The sequence below is a fragment of the Phlebotomus papatasi genome, chromosome 1 (assembly GCF_024763615.1).
Source record: "Phlebotomus papatasi isolate M1 chromosome 1, Ppap_2.1, whole genome shotgun sequence".
Lineage (NCBI taxonomy): Eukaryota > Metazoa > Arthropoda > Insecta > Diptera > Psychodidae > Phlebotomus > Phlebotomus papatasi.
The window spans coordinates 107,520,841-107,539,313 of NC_077222.1; the positions used below are offsets into that span (position 1 = coordinate 107,520,841).

General features: G+C 38.5%; 2 protein-coding genes across 2 annotated transcripts; both read right to left on the minus strand.

Moving 5' to 3' along the window:
* Positions 1-287: 287 nt before the first annotated feature.
* On the minus strand, positions 288-8,104 carry LOC129799110 (protein pygopus). Its single transcript, XM_055842749.1, has 3 exons — positions 7,791-8,104; positions 5,392-7,523; positions 288-968 (listed from the first exon to the last, which is right to left on the minus strand). Exons 2-3 carry the CDS (start codon positions 7,359-7,361, stop codon positions 848-850), a joined length of 2,091 nt encoding a protein of 696 aa, XP_055698724.1. The 5' UTR covers positions 7,362-7,523; positions 7,791-8,104; the 3' UTR covers positions 288-847.
* Positions 8,105-10,883: 2,779 nt separating this feature from the next.
* LOC129809931 (uncharacterized) lies at positions 10,884-11,528 on the minus strand. Its single transcript, XM_055860088.1, has one exon. The coding sequence runs from the start codon at positions 11,526-11,528 to the stop codon at positions 10,884-10,886; it is 645 nt and encodes a 214-aa protein (XP_055716063.1).
* Positions 11,529-18,473: the final 6,945 nt, after the last annotated feature.

An 18,473-nucleotide genomic window follows, 5' to 3' on the forward strand; every position in this document is an offset into this window, starting at 1 on the left:
AACAGTCCGTAAAGATATTTTTTTTCATCTTTTTTTTAAATGGGTAAAACTATAAATAATTAGCAATATAGATAATTTTTTTCTTGATTTTTTTCTCACTTTTTTTTTGTTAAATATTTAATATTCGTTTACATTGTAACAAGGCAAATGTTCTTTTATCCTCTATAATATTCTCTCTTGCGCGCTTTTTTTCTCTCAATTTTCCATTCTTTCATCCTCAAAAAAAAAAAGAAAAAAACACAGTTCAGTGTCGCTGAATTTTGTCAATTAAGAAAGAGAATTTATTAAAAAATGTGCCTGAACTCTGCAAATTCATTTTTTTTGTGTGTTATTTGAGAATTGTCCTACAATTTGCATTCTATTCAGAATTTTCACATTTTTTTTGCCATTTTTCTCACCTTCTGAATCACTCACAGTGTGTCCACTCATGAAACTAATTATATAACACAATCTGATAGTATTCTTTGTGTCCTAAGTGTCCTGTCACACCTATTTCTCTCTCTCTTGAGCCACATTCATTATTCCTCTTCCTTTCTTTTCCTGGAGACATCATCATCCCCCTTTTTAATGTCATCCAGTTGTTTTTTTTTACGTGATATTTCTTAGATCAGTCACCGCATGAACACAGATTGATGCTCCATTTTTTTTTGTAGATTTTGCATTATTTTTTGTTTGTTTGTTTGTCATTTACCCTAAAAGTTATCCTCACAAGTAATCTCTTCATGTTAGTACTGAAATGTTTCCTCTCGTCCCATTTTACACTGTGTACTCTGTTCTTGTGTGATTTAAAATGTGTTTTAAAATGTGTGTTATACTTTGTTGCATGAGAGAAATGTCCCCGCAATATTCATGGTTTAAATTTGACGAGGGGAATATTCTTGGAAGACAGACACTTGTCACAACTCCACTCAGCGTACACTTCCGCATGGATGAACTGAAATGCCGCTTCCGTCAGGCCACTGCATGTCCTGCAGGAGACACATCACACCAAAAATATGCTTCTTTAGCACTTTTTTTTCCCCCACTTTAAGGAAATACAAAGGTCCCAAGGGGAACTATCCGGCTGATCAATGATAATCATAAAACTAATTTAAATTCAGCTTGAAAAAGCTAAAAATTTTGCTTACTTCTGCTGAATTTCAAGCAACACTTGCGATCGCATCGGCAATTGGCTCAATCTTACAGAAGGGATAAACCGGAACCATTTGGCACCTGACAACTATGAGGCAAAAGTAATTAACTTTACCTTCACCATTTAAGGACGATTGGAATACCAGTGTCCCTAAAAAAAATTCCTACGGGCTTCTAATAGGGGAAAGTACTCTCGCATAATGTAAATTTTCTTTTAGTTTTCCTAAGAGACTTACACATTTCTATCAAATATTAGTTGGCTTATCATCAATTATTGATAATTCCGTGATAATTTTGTGTAAAACTCTTATGAAAAACAGAAGAAATTCACATTATTCGAAGGCATGAACGTTCGAATGGAGAGCACTTTCCCCTATATTCTCCTCTAATAAGTCAGAAAAAGTGATTTTTCTGATTCCAAATTTTTGATCCCCTTGTCCTTAAACGGTTAAGAAAGTACTCTAGAATAGCCTAATTCAGAACCTGCACCAAATGGAACATTTCGGTTCAATACTTATCAAACTGAATGGATTTTCAATTTATCCGGTATAAATTTGCTTTTTATTTTGCAACTTTTGCAAAAGATTCAGTAGATGGGTACAAGCGGTACAAGAGCCCCGGCGGACATTTCGTCCTTATACGGAAATATCGTTAAATCATTCCTATTAATGGTATTTCAAGGTCAAAGATCCAAAAGGCTCTAAAGAGCGTATTTTTCAACTAAATGGAGCCATGTTTGACCTTATTGAAAAGGTCTTGGAATTTCTGACAAAACTTAACCGGTTCCAGTTGATTATAACCCGGTAATGATCCGTTTAATAACCGATAAATAGTTTTTACCCGAAAATCAATTCTATTACTCCTAATCTATTTTGAGTAATAATTTGAGTGATTTATAAATAGATTCAAATCGGTTCTAAATCGGAAATGAACCGGTAATAAATCAATAAATAATTTTTTTCAGAAAATCAATTTTATTACTCTTAAAACTATTTTGTGGAATCTTTTGAGTGATTTCAGAATCGGTTCAAATGATTTGAGAACAGGTAAATGATGCAAACTTACTTTTAAGGTATAGCATCTAGGGGAAGTGTGCCAAATTTCGGCCAGCTTCTAATTTCGGCCACTTTTAGTGTAATTTCGACCATGGAAATAAATTAATTAAAATTATGTATGTTATCTTCGAATAGTCAATGAATTCATTTTGCTTTTAAATATTTATTCATTTTAAGATGTATTAACACAAAGATCGTTAAATTTTAGGTATAATTTGAATTTAAATTGCGTTGTAAAAACTCAGTGTGGAGAGAGTCTTACAAAAAAAGTAACAGATCGATTGTGTTTCTAGCAGTCTTGCGATTTGTGGTGAAGTACAAAACATTTTCCTTCGGTGTTTTTCATGAAAATTGATTAAATTTCATTAAAGATTGTTTTTGTTTATGTTAATAGTGAATCAATCTTTAAATTTCGGGTGAAATTTCCAAGCTGGATCCTGTATTTCGCGTAAAAAAGTATATATTTTTTGTGAGCGTCTCTCCGGTGAGGTAGTGTTGCCTATTCCGGCAACATCTTTTGCTTTCCTAATTTTTTTTTTCATATTGTGTGTTTTTTTTTTCAATTTCTGAGTTCTACAATGTCCAGAGAAAAAACCATCGCTTCTATGAAAAAGATGATGTGGAAAAGGCATTGGAAGAGTTCAGAAATTGCAAATTGCTACGGGAATCTGCGCGTAAATTTGAGATGCTACTCTTCAGGTCTTCAGGACAAATTACACGGAAGATCTCAGGGCTTGTGGGTCATATAAACGTATTAAACTAAATATTAAACTCGTTCCGCTTGGCATTTTGAAATTTTCTATTCGTTCCGTCATAAAAGGTGGTCAGAAAAAAGGTGGCCGGTATTTCACTCAAAGTGGCCGAAATACTACCCAAAGCAATGTCCATATTATCATTATTTTTTCAATATTTTAGTAGTAACAAAAAATATCAATATGAATTAAAAATATTGCATTTCAAACTTAGGACTTCGGTGCTTATATGCCGAAATTTGGCACACTTACTCTAGTTTTATTATAAATTAACTGGTTATAATAGTAGGAACAAGTAAAATTTTTTCCTGGTGGAATGAATTATAAATTTCCTAATATAAAACAAAATTCAAAAAACTATGGCTACAGGCACTTACAGTGTCCTTTAAGACCTTGAACTTTTTCCTACACCTAATTCCTTCCTTTTCCTATCTTTTTTCTGTATTCCTATAAAAATTTAATCTGTTACATTTCATCTAATTTCTATCTAATAAATAAATTACTTCTTTTTGTATTTTTTTATCTCTTTTTCACTAATTTAACTCTTCTCTCTTCTCACGCATCTACTTCTGAGCTTAATGAACTTCTTGTGAGCTTTTTCCCCATATTCTATGTCCATTATTGCAGTTGCAATAATAAACATAGAATCTATGAATATTAATTCTATCTTAATTGACGTGCATTTGTTTACTAATTTAAATTTGACAAATGCACTGAACACCAATATGAATGAATTTTCGATTTTTGCAAGTGTACCGGGTACCCGATCCTTACTATACCAAAAAATGACCGAACTCTATCTCTAATATGCTTATTAACCGATTTATCATCATTTATATGCATAAATTAACCATTGCAAATTTTAGCACCGTGCAAAGTCACCAATTATCTTTCAAATAGCATAAGTACAAAATATAACCAGATTAAAAGAAGTTAGTTGTAAGTATTTAATCATTTTGAGTAACATTTTCAAATGTGTCAAGAAACTTTTGGCCGACATTTTATTTACCGATTTTTTTATATCCTGTAATCTAAGTAACTGATATTTCAATGAGACTGAGTGAAACTTAGATCTAGCTATCCCGCTTTATATAGGCAGTTTGAAAAACATCTTTACAATTTGTTACTGTTTGTTGCGCATTATGACCAGCGCACAATAACTTTTGTTTGTAAACATGTTTTCAAAATTCCCTATGAGAGTGAGTGAAATGAATCGTTTTCTCGCTCTCTCTAATTGAAAATTTTCAAAACATGTTTTCAAACAAAAATTATTGTGTGCTAGGCATTATGCCCAGCGCACAATAACTTTTGTTTGTAAACATGTTTTCAAAATTTCCTGTGAGAAAGAGCGAGATGACTAGATCTAGATCTCACTCACTCTCATTGAAATGTCAAAAACATGTTTACTAAACAAAAGTTATTGTGCGTTGGGCATTATGCCCAACAAACAATAAAATTTGTTTTATAAGCATGTTTTTTAACATTTCAATGAAAGCGAGTGATCTAGTCATCTCGCAACAATCTTACAGGCAGTTTCGCAAACATATCTAGAAACAAAAGTTATTGTGCGTTGTATATTATGCCCAACGCACAATAACTTTTATTTTGTAAACATGTTTTTGACATTTCAAAGAGTGAATGAAACAGAGCTCTAGTTATCTCGTTTTCTCTCATAGGAAATTTTAAAAACATATTTGCAAACAAAAGTTATTGTGCGTTGGGCTTTATAGCCAACGCACAATAAATTTTGTTTTGTGAACATGATTTCGCTATCTGTAAGAGTGAACGAGATGACTAAATATAGATCTCTTTCACTCTTATTCAAATGTCAAAAACAAGTTTACAAAACAGAAGTTTAACAATAATTTTTGTTTGTAAATATGTATTGAAAAATCCCTATGAGAGTGAGCGAGATGACTAGATCTACATTTCATTCACTCTCTTTGAAATAAAATAAAAACATGTTTACAAAACAAGTTACTGTACATTTCCCAATGACTTTATATCAAAAAAATTAATGCTGTCTATGGCAAACGATGCTTTCATTTTGTAAACTCATGCTTTTCGGTTATTAAATTAGATTACATCTTTTTTCTCTTGTGAATAATTACACTCAAGAGTAATCTCATGTTACTTTTAATTGTTACTTGAGCAGGTGTTTTATTAAATGTTATTACCCAAAGTTTAAGAATAGCATGACACTTTAAATTGTTTTGGCGATAAAATTTCACATTTAGCACTTAATTTATCCATTTTGTTTACACGCAAGTGATCTGGGAGAAGAGCAGTAATACCTCAATTACTTCTAAATTAATCGTTATTTTATGTTTTTACCTTCTCATTCGTAAAAATACGATTATCCCTTGAAACTTTAGATTTTGAATGATCAGCCGGATATCGTAGAACTCGAAGAGTCCAATTGGACAATAAATATTAAAATGAGAGAGACTCACCTGTGAAACCAGAAATTGCACCCGGATTCGCACAAGATTGCCTGGTCGTTGTCGTGAACTTCCTTATGGCAGACCCCACAGGGGTAAATAGGCGGCGCATTGGGGTTCTGTGGGTTGAACACCATGGGCTGATCGGGCGGATACACCTTGCCCGCGCTCACGGGCATAGGTTTGGGTGTCATGTCAGGCGGTGGCCCGGGTGGGCCACCGAACATCCCCCCGGGCGGCGGCATGGCTCCCGGTGTGTTCTGCATGTGCGGCGGATGGGGCGGATGCTGCGAATGGGGTGGATGCTGCGAGTGTGGCGGATGGGAAGGATGAGGTCCATGGGGCGGAGGACCCGGCCGACCCATATGGCCTCCACCTCCGTGCATATGCCCTCCGGCTCCCATGATACCGTGATTCGCCATGGCTGACATGGCACTGAGGGCCCCTGTAGCTCCGCCCCCATGTGGTGCCATCTGCTGGGGAGGTTGAAGTTGATGCGGCGGCGCCTGCATCTGGTGAGGTGGTGGCATCTGATGCGGTGACACCTGTGGCGGATGGGGCGTCATTTGCTGGTGATGTGAGCCCATTTGTGGAGGCCCAGCTCCGCCGCCGGGCCCTCCGCCTGGTCCTTGACTCGTCTGTGGCTGCGGCGATTGCTGCGGATGCCCCATGGGTCCCATCTGGCCCGGGTGCTGTGGCATCGGCGGCTGCTGCGGCGGTGGCATTTGCTGTGGCGGCTGTTGTGGAGGGGGCATCTGATTGGGCCCCGACTGTGGTGGCCCTGCTGGGTGCCCCATGGACTGTGGATGCATCGGATGACCATGCTGTGGTGGACCCGGTTGCCCTTGTTGCTGATGCATCTGCGGCGGCTGCTGTTGAGGCGACTGCTGCGGCCCTGGGGCTACATGGGGATGCGGATGATGGTGCTGGTGCATCGCCATAGGATTCATTCCGCCAGGGCCTCCAGGCCCACTATTGGGGTGATTTCTGTGATTCATGTGATTGTGATGACCTCCGGGCGCTTGGCCCATTTGCCCCTGGTGATTGCCCATTACGGGCCCACTCTGGCCCGTCATCGGCTGTGCCGCCATTGCTGTGAGTTGCTGCATTGGGGGTTGAGGATGGGGCGGCATCGGGCCCCCTGTTGACGTCATTGCTCCATTGGGCACGTTCATGGGCCTCTGAGGGCCTCCGGCTCCCTGCATATGCCCCATACTTGGCCCATTGCCCAATGGACTGTGCATCGGAGGTCCCATCTGTCCGTTATTCATATGTCCACCGCCCGCACTCATTGGGCTCCCCATTGCCTGGCCCATTGGTGAGCCCATCGGCATACTATTCATGGGGCTCCCAATTGGGCCTCCTCCGCCTCCCATTGGACTCCCCATGGACCGTTGGCTGTTTGGTCCCATCGGACTCTGCATTTGCATCGGTGACATGCCCCCCATGGAGCCCATGGGCGACATACTGGAAGCCATGGGAGACATTCCACTGGGTTGAGCCATAGCTTGGCCCATCGGCGACATCCCGCCGGGCATTCGCTGTCCAGGACCCATGTGAGGTGGCATAGGGCCCATAGGACCCATCGGACCCGGCCCCATTGGGCCCATGCCTCTCAACTGTGGAGGCATTCCCATATGGGGGTGATGCATGTGAGGATGGTGATTCATGGGACCATGCATGGCCATGTGATGACTCATGGGGGGAGGATGACTCGTGGGCGGTGGGGTGTCATCGAAGGGATTCGATGCGACAATGGTATCCCCGTAGCCCGTCAACGGTGGCGGCAGCAGATCCTGAGGCGTTGGCGGTGGTGCCGAGTTCATTTGATTGCTGGCCGCATTTGATGTTTTCCGACGCTTTTTGGGATTACTGGGCGCCGATACCGGCAACTGTGGTGACTCGGATGGTGACTTAAAGTCTGCTGGACACATGCCGGGACCCGGCATCCTATATGGTGCCATGCCCAGATTGTGTGTCATTGTCACGGGCGTGTCACGCGGAAAGTCTCACACGGGATTGTCCACACAATCTCTCGCTCTCTCTCCTAAAGTACTTTCCGGAAAGTTTTTGGGGGGGAATTTTGCTTCTAGCTCTCTACATGCAATGAGGAAGCATTCTCTGGCTCTTCTCTCTGGCTGACCCTGAAAAAACAAGCAAAACCCATTGAATAACTCCTCATTGATTCAAGCACACTCCTTCTGATAAGTAGAATTATCTCCAATAGAAATGGGGAAGAAAAATTCTTCAGATACTCTCGGAAATCTCCCAGAGACATACATTTTGACATTTCCTCCTCCCCGAATGCAAATGTCACCGATTCGCATAATCCGCCCTTTTCACCCCAAATACCATCCCCAGCTACCCATTGGCACGACAAAAGTCCACCTACCACCTCAGGGAACACTCACCTAGTCATTATTGCGGTGAATATGCTGAAAAATCCATATATTTTGGAAAATCTCCCTGTGTTAATACTACGAATGGCACTCGCGAAGTTGTCAAAGTTCCCAGGGAAGAAAAAGGAGGGCTTCTCATCACTTTTTCACTCACATAGTCACTCACGCACGCCCTACAGCCACACTGTACGACACTGTTAACACTAGCACTACAATTCACGCTGGATTTTGTAACAATTTTGTGTTATTTTCTAAAAATTGCTTGGAGGAACTCCAATCACAAACACGCTTCACTTGTAGTACCCTCGGATTGCCGCTAGGTGTGCTGAATGGGAAAAAATGGCGTTTTGCTCCTGTTTCCCTTGGCTACCACGGCGCTGCGAGCGTGAAAGAGTGAAAATTTGTTGAAATCGCCATACATTTGAAAACAAAAGCTAATGTCAGCGTCTCAATTTATAAGCAAGATGCTTCTATCGCGATTTATGTGAAAAATAATTATATTGACACGAATTTCCTCTCTAAATACACACCTCAATTGGTGAATCAAATGGAATTTGTGCAGTAGCAACGGAAGAAACTGAAGAAAGAATACCGGGAGGCCTGGGAAATGCTGTTTCTAGTATCGACAAGAAAAATTTCAAAGAAAATGGTTTTACCTATTTTACGGCCTCATCGAGCTGTATTTCTGCGTGTACAAATCTTAAAGAACCTTCGAGCTCTACATATCAACTATTTATGACAGAATCGGCAAAATTAACACTGGATTTCTTGGTTGGAAGCCCACTAGGGCATCCATGGGCAGAAAATCAAGATGGCTACTGATGTTGAATGCTTTGCAATCACTCAAGCCATACACAGATGTAGTTATTATAATCTAGTTAGAGTAAATTACTAAATTTTAAGTAACTTGTTGAGGAATCTGGAGTAAAAAAACATCAAAACGCAGTGAGCATCTAATGGCCATTGTAAAGAGCTCTGTGAAGCTCTCCGTAACTGATATGGGCCGGATTTTTAATTAGTTCTTCCAAATTTACCACATAAAAAATTAAATTACTGTTACAGAATTCCCCTACTGGAATATGGTAAAATTTCCTATGGTGAAATAGGATAATTTTTAAAGAGAACTAATCTTGGAATTTGATGTTTTTTGCACTGTTTCAGAGGGCATCTATGGGCAGAAAAAAATCAAGATGGCTACTGATGTTGAATGCTTTGCAATCACTCAAGCCATACACAGATGTAGTTATTATAATCTAGTAATAGAAAATAACTAAATTTTAAGTTACCTGTTGAGGAATTCTGGAGTAAAAAACATAAAAGCGCAGTGAGCATCTAATGGCCATTGTAAAGAGCTCTGTGAAGCTTTCCGTAACTGATATGTACCGGATTTTTAATTAGTTCTTCCAAATTTACCACATAAAAAATTAAATTACTGTTATAGAATTCCCCTACTGGATCTATGGTGAAATAGGTTAATTTTTGAAGAGAACCTAATCTTGGAATTTGATGTTTTACACTGTTTCAGAAGGAAAAGATAGATATTTTTTCGGTTACTTTTTCATTTACCCATCTGAAACATTGAGGAAGTTTCAAAGATTAGGAATAAAAATTCGATTCATAATTAGCCTATTTTACTCTACTTAATTTCTGGATCATAACAGAATTATGTACTGAAGATACTTACGACTAAAATCCAGAAACAACTAAGCTCGTTCACAGCCAAGTCAGTTCCTGATACACTGCAAACAGGGCTTAGTATTCACTGTATCTCATAAAACTTAACTTTTAAGGGTTTATTGTGCAGATATTTTTATTATTGTTTCGGCTCCAAACAGCTGAAAAGCCGAAGCTAGAGGAAGAGAATAATCCGAATCTCGTCAGATTATTCCCTTGCTCTGGTGAGAACTTCCTGGGGGATTCTTCCACTATTTGAACTGACTCTCGGCTGTTTTCACGGCCTCTAGTAACGGCTCTTTCGAGCCACCGGGCTTAAGGCAGTAATGCCCCCTTGTGTAGGCTACCCCCGGGGGTGCCTCGAGAGAGTTTAACCAAGGTTAGAAATAAATTTCCAACCTTGCAGTTCGGCAAATGAATGCCTCTAGGGAAAAATTCCTCCAGAAATATTCTCAAAGCCTGCCCTAGGTCTTAAGGCTTCTTGAAGAGAAGCCGCTGTTTCCTGGCAGTAGGGAGCCAATTGGCCGCTGGTAATCCTTAGGCAATAGGATGCCGCTGGTCTTGGGCCAAAAGGGAGATGCGATTTCTCTGGAACAAGCACTCTCGTGCTGCTAGAAGTGAAACTCAGGAATCTCTATCGCAATCTCATTTATTTAACAAAAATTAACCCTATTTATACAAAATCATTTTTACCCCACTTAATTACTAAGGTGAACTTCGTGAACCCATAATGCGTCATTGCAAAATTGCACATTCTTTATTTTGCTGACGAAAAAATGCTGATCAAGAAGTGAATGAACGGGTGTCATTAGCACTAAGCATAATGACCTACTTTCAATAAGAATTTGACAATTTTCAATCTCTAATATCATAGAAACTACTTGTTAGAATGGTAGCAAATTGATACCAGATAGAGTTAAGGATATAGAAAATAGGATGGTAAAAATTTAGGATCGTTTAGCATCCTAGTTTCTTCAATATTTGCCGTTAAAGTGAGGCTTGTTTTGTATACTTCGTGAAATGACTCGATTTAACCAAAACTAAAATCCGTATATTAGTTAAACTATTCGTCTCTAATTGAAATGACAAGACATTCCTAGTAGTAAGAGTATCTAAAAATAGTGTAATAGTCCTTAAATCCTTTAAGGATAAGTCATTGACTTGAAAAGTAGGGGTAACGAAAACCTTTGTAAAGTCTTGGTGAAGCCAAAACTATCCGACTTTTTTGTTGAATTATTCGTATCCTTTTTAGGATGTGAGGACTTATGATGAATATTCTGGCGATTTAAGTATTCAAAAGTAGTTCGATATGAATTAAAACCCATTATTATCCCTCAAAGATTAAAAAATCCTAATTTGAAAATAATTTGTATGAACGTGCATGTTCATCTTGAACATACTGGGGCCCGCGCCCAGGAATAACGGATCCTCTTAGTTGCTCTTGGAGTTGTTTCCTATGGCTTTTAGGATTCTGTATCTTCTTGTAAGGAAGTTCTGAAGTTCTTCCAAGGATGGAACCGTCGTTGTATCAGGCAAAGTCTCCTCAAAAGCTTTAGCAGTTTCAGAATCAAATTTGTTCATGGCGATGGATACGATTAAGGGATCCCAGGAACTGATGTCGTACTGAAGATTCTTAAGTCCCGTAAGAGACACGTTGATGCGATCATGTAGCCCAATAACATCTTCAGCGGAGTAGATTTTGAATTTCTTGTACCTGACTAAAGGTTTGACGTAAGATGCGACCAAAATCCTTTTGCTTTCATATCTGGTTTTAAGGATGCTGATAGCACTGGCATAATTGGCGTTGGAGAGTGTCAGGTGATCAATCAAGGACAGTGGTCCTTTTTCAAGATATGACATCAAATACTGGAGCCTTGTTACATCTTTGAGCCTTGGATTTTCGTGAATGACTGTGTTAAAGAGCTCAAAGAAGGAATGCCAATTTTCTTCGTTGCCGGAAAACTTCTTGATCTCAATGGCAGGTAGTTTGGGAAACTGGACTAACCAATGAGACAACAGTCTGATGTTTTCTTCAGTTGATGGAATTTCTTCTTCCGTTGGATTTGAATGAGCCATTCTGATAGTAGAGTTGTAGGGAATTATTGAAGAAAGTTTTGGTGTGTGTCAACACTGGACGTGTGATTTACCCAAATGTAATCTGATCCTCACTGTGCCTTCTTCGCGCGTCGTGGATTGCCGCTTCAATCTTCCAACGTTTGCACTTTTGATTTTTAATTGTAGATGAATTGTGTGAAATTAATGCGGAATGTGACGTGTTGGACTTTGCATCCTCTCCGCGTGATAGTGATATCTGTGAATATATTTCGTGAGTGCGTGGATGGTGCAGTGAGTCTGAGATAATTCTGTATCTCTAGTTGATTTTGAAGATACTGAAGAATGTGTGGTGTCCCACAAGGAAAATGCCTGGATTAGCAAATTTATGAAGAAGCATTCATATATAGAGTGCTCTTGCCGCTTTTTTGATTCTTGGATTTCCACCCTCTTGTCTTCTGGAAATGTTGGAGCGAGGTGGTGAGTCAACAAGCTGTGGCAATCAGCGAATGTGATTGCTTTCCCAATGGATCTGGGCGGATGCTGGATTCTTTCTGGAAAGGCGTAAATTTCCCAGAAATTGATGAAGTCTGGTGAGTAAATTCACCGAAGATCAGTCAACTGATAAAGTGTTTTTCTCCTCGAGGATTGTGAAGAACGTTCTTATGGTAGTGACCTTCTGAATAAGATTTGGATGGATGTCGTCTGGACTGGACCTTGAAACGACGTTGGACTTTTCTCAATCTTCATTCGATAAGAACTGTAGTCTGGAACCTTCTGATGAGGTCGTCTAACGATAAAATATCGTTGAATCACCGGAGACAGGACTCGATGATGGATCCTGCGATGTTTCCTTAAAGAAATACTGCAGGCTGAAGATTTGGCAATGGATCCGGTTTGCCGTTGAATGGGAACACCGCTCGAGAATAGAGGGCACCCAACACAGATTGGAATAAATCTGCTGATCACGTGAGACTGGACTCAGTGATGGAATGACTTAGAAAAGTCGTCTGCGAACCTCCTGAAGACAACGGATGAAGGATGAGCTGTCCCAGGACACCTTCGCCGGAATCCTTCCAAGGAGTCGTGCACTACTTCTTGGAGAATTAGCTGTCTGCTGATGAGACGAGAAACGATGAAACTGATGTCAATCGCTGGTGAAATGACGTCTTATGGAGACTGACGTCACGGTGAGTCGAATATCTTTCCAAGATACTCTCGTTGGTATGGTCAGTGTCGCTGATAGATCACTGATGAGGTTCCCTTCTAACTGCTTGTCGTATGTCCACAGGGAAGAAGCAGTCCTCTGGTTGGTGATTAACGTCCTCTGCGTAGACACCTTGGGTTGGGACCTCAACGATGCCGGATAATCTTGTAAGGAATATCCGGCTCGAAGGACCATGTTTCGGCTCCAAACAGCTGAAAAGCCGAAGCTAGAGGAAGAGAATAATCCGAATCTCGTCAGATTATTCCCTTGCTCTGGTGAGAACTTCCTGGGGGATTCTTCCACTATTTGAACTGACTCTCGGCTGTTTTCACGGCCTCTAGTAACGGCTCTTTCGAGCCACCGGGCTTAAGGCAGTAATGCCCCCTTGTGTAGGCTACCCCCGGGGGTGCCTCGAGAGAGTTTAACCAAGGTTAGAAATAAATTTCCAACCTTGCAGTTCGGCAAATGAATGCCTCTAGGGAAAAATTCCTCCAGAAATATTCTCAAAGCCTGCCCTAGGTCTTAAGGCTTCTTGAAGAGAAGCCGCTGTTTCCTGGCAGTAGGGAGCCAATTGGCCGCTGGTAATCCTTAGGCAATAGGATGCCGCTGGTCTTGGGCCAAAAGGGAGATGCGATTTCTCTGGAACAAGCACTCTCGTGCTGCTAGAAGTGAAACTCAGGAATCTCTATCGCAATCTCATTTATTTAACAAAAATTAACCCTATTTATACAAAATCATTTTTACCCCACTTAATTACTAAGGTGAACTTCGTGAACCCATAATGCGTCATTGCAAAATTGCACATTCTTTATTTTGCTGACGAAAAAATGCTGATCAAGAAGTGAATGAACGGGTGTCATTAGCACTAAGCATAATGACCTACTTTCAATAAGAATTTGACAATTTTCAATCTCTAATATCATAGAAACTACTTGTTAGAATGGTAGCAAATTGATACCAGATAGAGTTAAGGATATAGAAAATAGGATGGTAAAAATTTAGGATCGTTTAGCATCCTAGTTTCTTCAATATTTGCCGTTAAAGTGAGGCTTGTTTTGTATACTTCGTGAAATGACTCGATTTAACCAAAACTAAAATCCGTATATTAGTTAAACTATTCGTCTCTAATTGAAATGACAAGACATTCCTAGTAGTAAGAGTATCTAAAAATAGTGTAATAGTCCTTAAATCCTTTAAGGATAAGTCATTGACTTGAAAAGTAGGGGTAACGAAAACCTTTGTAAAGTCTTGGTGAAGCCAAAACTATCCGACTTTTTTGTTGAATTATTCGTATCCTTTTTAGGATGTGAGGACTTATGATGAATATTCTGGCGATTTAAGTATTCAAAAGTAGTTCGATATGAATTAAAACCCATTATTATCCCTCAAAGATTAAAAAATCCTAATTTGAAAATAATTTGTATGAACGTGCATGTTCATCTTGAACAATTATTATTGTTGATAATGAAACTTTTTGTAATTTTATATCTCAGTTCGCGTGTAATTATTAATATTTATTACTATTATTTGTGAGGCGAAAATATCTTGCGATTTAACTCTTTCGTCTCTTTTGGGACTCTGAGTACCCAAAGCAGGATATGAATGTTCTGTGCAAAACAATGTTTTTTAATTATTTAGAACTGATAAAAATCCTATTCTTGTAAATGATTACAAACTATAAGGATGTAAAAATGTAAGATATTTTTTGTAGGACCTCAATTAATTCCTCAGCTTAGATATTTTTGATTAAAAAATGGTGAACTTGGCTTGCAGCATATGCTGCGGTCCGGAAAGAGTTAAGCCAGTTTCCGGGATTCTAGTGAGTAATTCTTGGTGTTGATTATAATAATACGTGTTTTGTGAAATAAATTTACAAATAACTCCATTTTGAAAGAAGTGTTAGTGCACTTTGGTGGAAATATCTGCATAGAAACTCTGGAGTTTAAACGTAGCTGTTAAATTAGGATAAGTCCACCAGCCCATAATAGCTGCATTCCATCCTTAGACACTGCAACATTCCCCAATAAAAATGCATAGCTTTATCCTTTGGCGATATATATTTTAATATTTATTTAGCTACAGTAATATTTCAGTCGCATAAAATGTTCCTTTTCTCCACTATCACTCCTAAATATAGAGATAAAATTTTGCCAGTAAATACAATTACTTTTCATCAAAATATTTTACTCTCTCAATTCCACAATTTTTCTTGTGGTACGACTCTTTTTTTCTCAACATTATTTACGCTTTTTTTATGATAACATTTTGATATTTTCTACCATTTTTTTTGTCTATTTTTCTTTCTCATTTAAAAACAAAATCTTCAGATATACATAAAATATACAAGAAAAATTTAACAAATCTACATGCACTATTTTTTATCTCTTTGCAGAAAGGTACAGAATTTCATATTTAAAAAACTAATTTGATTAAAAAATACATAATTCCTAAAAAATATTTATTAAATATTTTCATAGAGAGAGAGGACTACAGAGATTTTAAACAATTTCTTCTACATGTGAAACTAAATGCACCGGCGCTGTATCTAACTAGAAACACAATTAACTTGTCAACTAAAAGATAAAAGTTACTTTTTTTATGCAATTATTAATACTCCGTGTTGGTTTTCATTTGTGTGTCAAAATGTGCTAAAATTAAACCACTTTCATACTCAAAAAGAAAACACCCTAAACATTTCTCCATTTGCGTTTTTGGACAATTTTTGCTCTCTAATTTCAAATTTCAATTCCATTTTAAAAAGTTTGTTTTTTTTTCTCGAATTGTTCGGGAGGACATTTTCACGTATATTTTGATAATTTCGTGCGAATTTTATTTCTACAATTTACTTCCAATCACGTTTAATTTTGTCACGAGGACGGTGAAATGTTAAAAATTTTGACGATATCTCTTTAAAAATTTTACATAAAATTTACGTGTGACATTTCCAAATTTAGGTATTTAGGTTTAAATTCGTGTGCACTACAAAATTTTGGGTTGTATTGAAAATTTACAACACTAATTGCTCATGGGTTTTTTTCTCATCTTCTTTATCATACGCTCACATTACAATTCTTGGACATAACTTCACTTTACACAACCTTGATTTTATTTATTTATTTATTTTTTGGCATGGAGGGAGTGTTTCGAAGTTTTTTTTTTAAATATTTTCCTCCTACAAGAATGTGTTTGAAGCACTTCTTCAATATTTATAATTAATTGAAATTGATCAACCATTTCTTATTTCAGTAAAGGCCTCTACAGATTGGGAGCAATTTTTGTCAAAAATTGCATTTTTGACAGAATTTTGACGTTTCTGTCTACAGCACTGCAGCCAATTTCCTTCAAAAAAGTAATTTTTGACGAAAATTGTTCTCAATGTGTAGACACCTTAAAAGACTATTTCACATTAAGCCACGTCTCTTTCAGAATTTTTAAAAAAGAAGTTTAAGAAAATTTAAGCCGCGAGACAGCTTAACGTAATTATAACCAAAATAATGATCAGCTTACATTTTCATCAGTTTCTGACTAATCCGTCTCTCGATTTAACTCAAAAAACGGCTTATTTAGTGGGAAACTGTTGGGAAATTAATAAAATCATTATTTCGATTATAATTAATGTAGCCGGGCTTTTATCCTGAAAGATTCCTTATGTAGACCTAGGCTTATCGCGGCCAATTGCCCGGCAACGACCCAACTCTTTGCCCCATCCGAACTTTTCCAGTAGGGGAATTCTGTAACAGTATGACAATGTCATATGACAAGTTTCATTTTTTTTTATATGGTAAATCCGGAAGAACTAATCATAAATCCGACTTATATCAGTTACTAAAAGCTTTATAGAGCTCCTTGCATTGGCCATTCGATACTCACTTTGCTGTTATGTTGGCCTATACCCAAATTTTGATACAAAAATTTGTCATATGGCATTGTCATAATGTTACAGAATTCCCCTACAGGCCATGTTACCGACTGACTGACAGTGTCTCCTGTCAGTCAATCCCTAAGCGGCGGGCAATAGAACTATACCGTCAGTAAAAGGCCTTACTTGGAACGAGAGGCGGGAAAACGAATTTCACACGAACAGGGAAGGGATTCCACTATCCGGGCTTTATTTCGCTATCAAATTAGAAAATATCGACAACATTACGTTTAGCCATCTCTCGGCTTAAGTCGTAAGTGTGTCTAGGACACCTCCTGATATGTGGTCTATAGAGTTGAAGCCAAAGCGTACTTTTACGTGCAAACACACATGGGAATTTCTCTGTATTTGCAACCGTTACGAGAAATAACTTAAAAGTGAGGACTGTTCCCCTTTTGGAAGTTATTTATTCCTGTGTAGGGATAAATATACTATATTTTTGTCGGCTTTGTGAGCTCAGTAAAGGCGCTGGCTTCAAATAACTCCATATAAAAAAGAGAACTTCCCATGGCGGTGGTCTTTGGTATTACTCCCTCAATCGAACTTCTATACGCTTAACAGTCCTACTACAATGTTATTTTTAACCCTGGTGTTCACAGGCGTCTTTGGGCCCTTTAGGAAGTAAATAAATCGAAATTGGTTATATAAGGGAAAGCACTCTACCTTCGGACGACTAAAGCCTTGAACAACTAATTTTTTCAAGTTACTGCTATCAAGTTTTTCAAGCTATTTCAAGTTTTTAAAGTTACCACTATACTTCATGCGAGCAACACATACTCGCAGCGAAGTAAGTCGAGTATTTGTGCTCTTATAAGTTTGAGCTTGGGTTAATCTTCTGTGCTCGACTAAGCGAGAACATTGCTGCAGCTATCCTACATTGCACAACTGCGCTGCCTGTGCGCTTTCAGCTGCAGGACATTCCGTGAAGTACGTTAATTGTAAAGTAAAGACAGTGTTTGTGAGGTTAAATTATCTGGCCTTAGATTTTTCTCCTTACCGTCGCTTTAGTCATTCTAAGGCAAGGCGTTTTCCCCTACAAATGTCTCTTACGTTCTGTCAAGAATCCCACTTTGATTCCATTTTACGTTTCTAGGCTCGAAGTTTACGCATATTCTTTAATTTATTAGTACCTTATTAATCTTTGATTATTCGAATTGAAAAATGTAGATTCTATTCAAAGAGCCCAGTCTTATTTTTATGCTAAGATCCTAAGAATAAGATTCTTTGCTTAGCACTTCAGCGATTTCAGTCAAATTCACTGATAAAAGGCATGACTTAGGAATTTGGTAAACCAATCGTTCTATGATGCAAGTGTCCCGGGTTCGAATCCCCTTCAGGTCACCAGGAATTTATTTTTGGCAATAAAGGTGTTCGAATTGCATTCAGTGAGCTTCACTGCACTTGATTTCACAAGACATGGTACTGACAACCCCATTCCTGTATAAGAAACTAACAATTGATGTCCCTCACTCCCCTTGTGGGAAGCCCTAAGTTCCTCTAAGGAACGTTGTGCCACAAAAAAATTCTTTTCAAACTCTGTTCCCTTAAAAGTAACCTTTATATCGCCATGCTCGTTTACTAAGACAGATTTTTAAGCTCAAGAAGTTAAATCCTAGGAATTCGATTGTCTTTCAAAAATCTAACACAGTATTTACGTTTATAGAAGATTTTCTGCCAGACAACGGCTAAGTAGCGATCGTATCGTTACTTTCCCTTCCCTTGGTATCCTTCTCTACTGCAATTTCAAGGTTGCCTCCATGACCTGCTTCAGGGTGCGTGATACGACACCCCCTGCGCCATGTGTCATGGGAAGGCTCAGTGTGCGGATACTGAGCTTGCGATT

What these genes read in the sequence shown, in the direction of transcription:
- LOC129809931 (XM_055860088.1), bottom strand. Translation starts at nt 11,528, where the DNA reads ATGGCTCATTCAAATCCAACGGAAGAAGAAATTCCATCAACTGAAGAA.
- LOC129799110 (XM_055842749.1), bottom strand. Translation starts at nt 7,361, where the DNA reads ATGACACACAATCTGGGCATGGCACCATATAGGATGCCGGGTCCCGGC. An exon ending in TGCAATTTCTGGTTTCACAG is followed by an intron (nt 969 to 5,391) that starts GTGAGTCTCTCT and finishes TGTCTCCTGCAG; the next exon opens with GACATGCAGTGGCCTGACGG.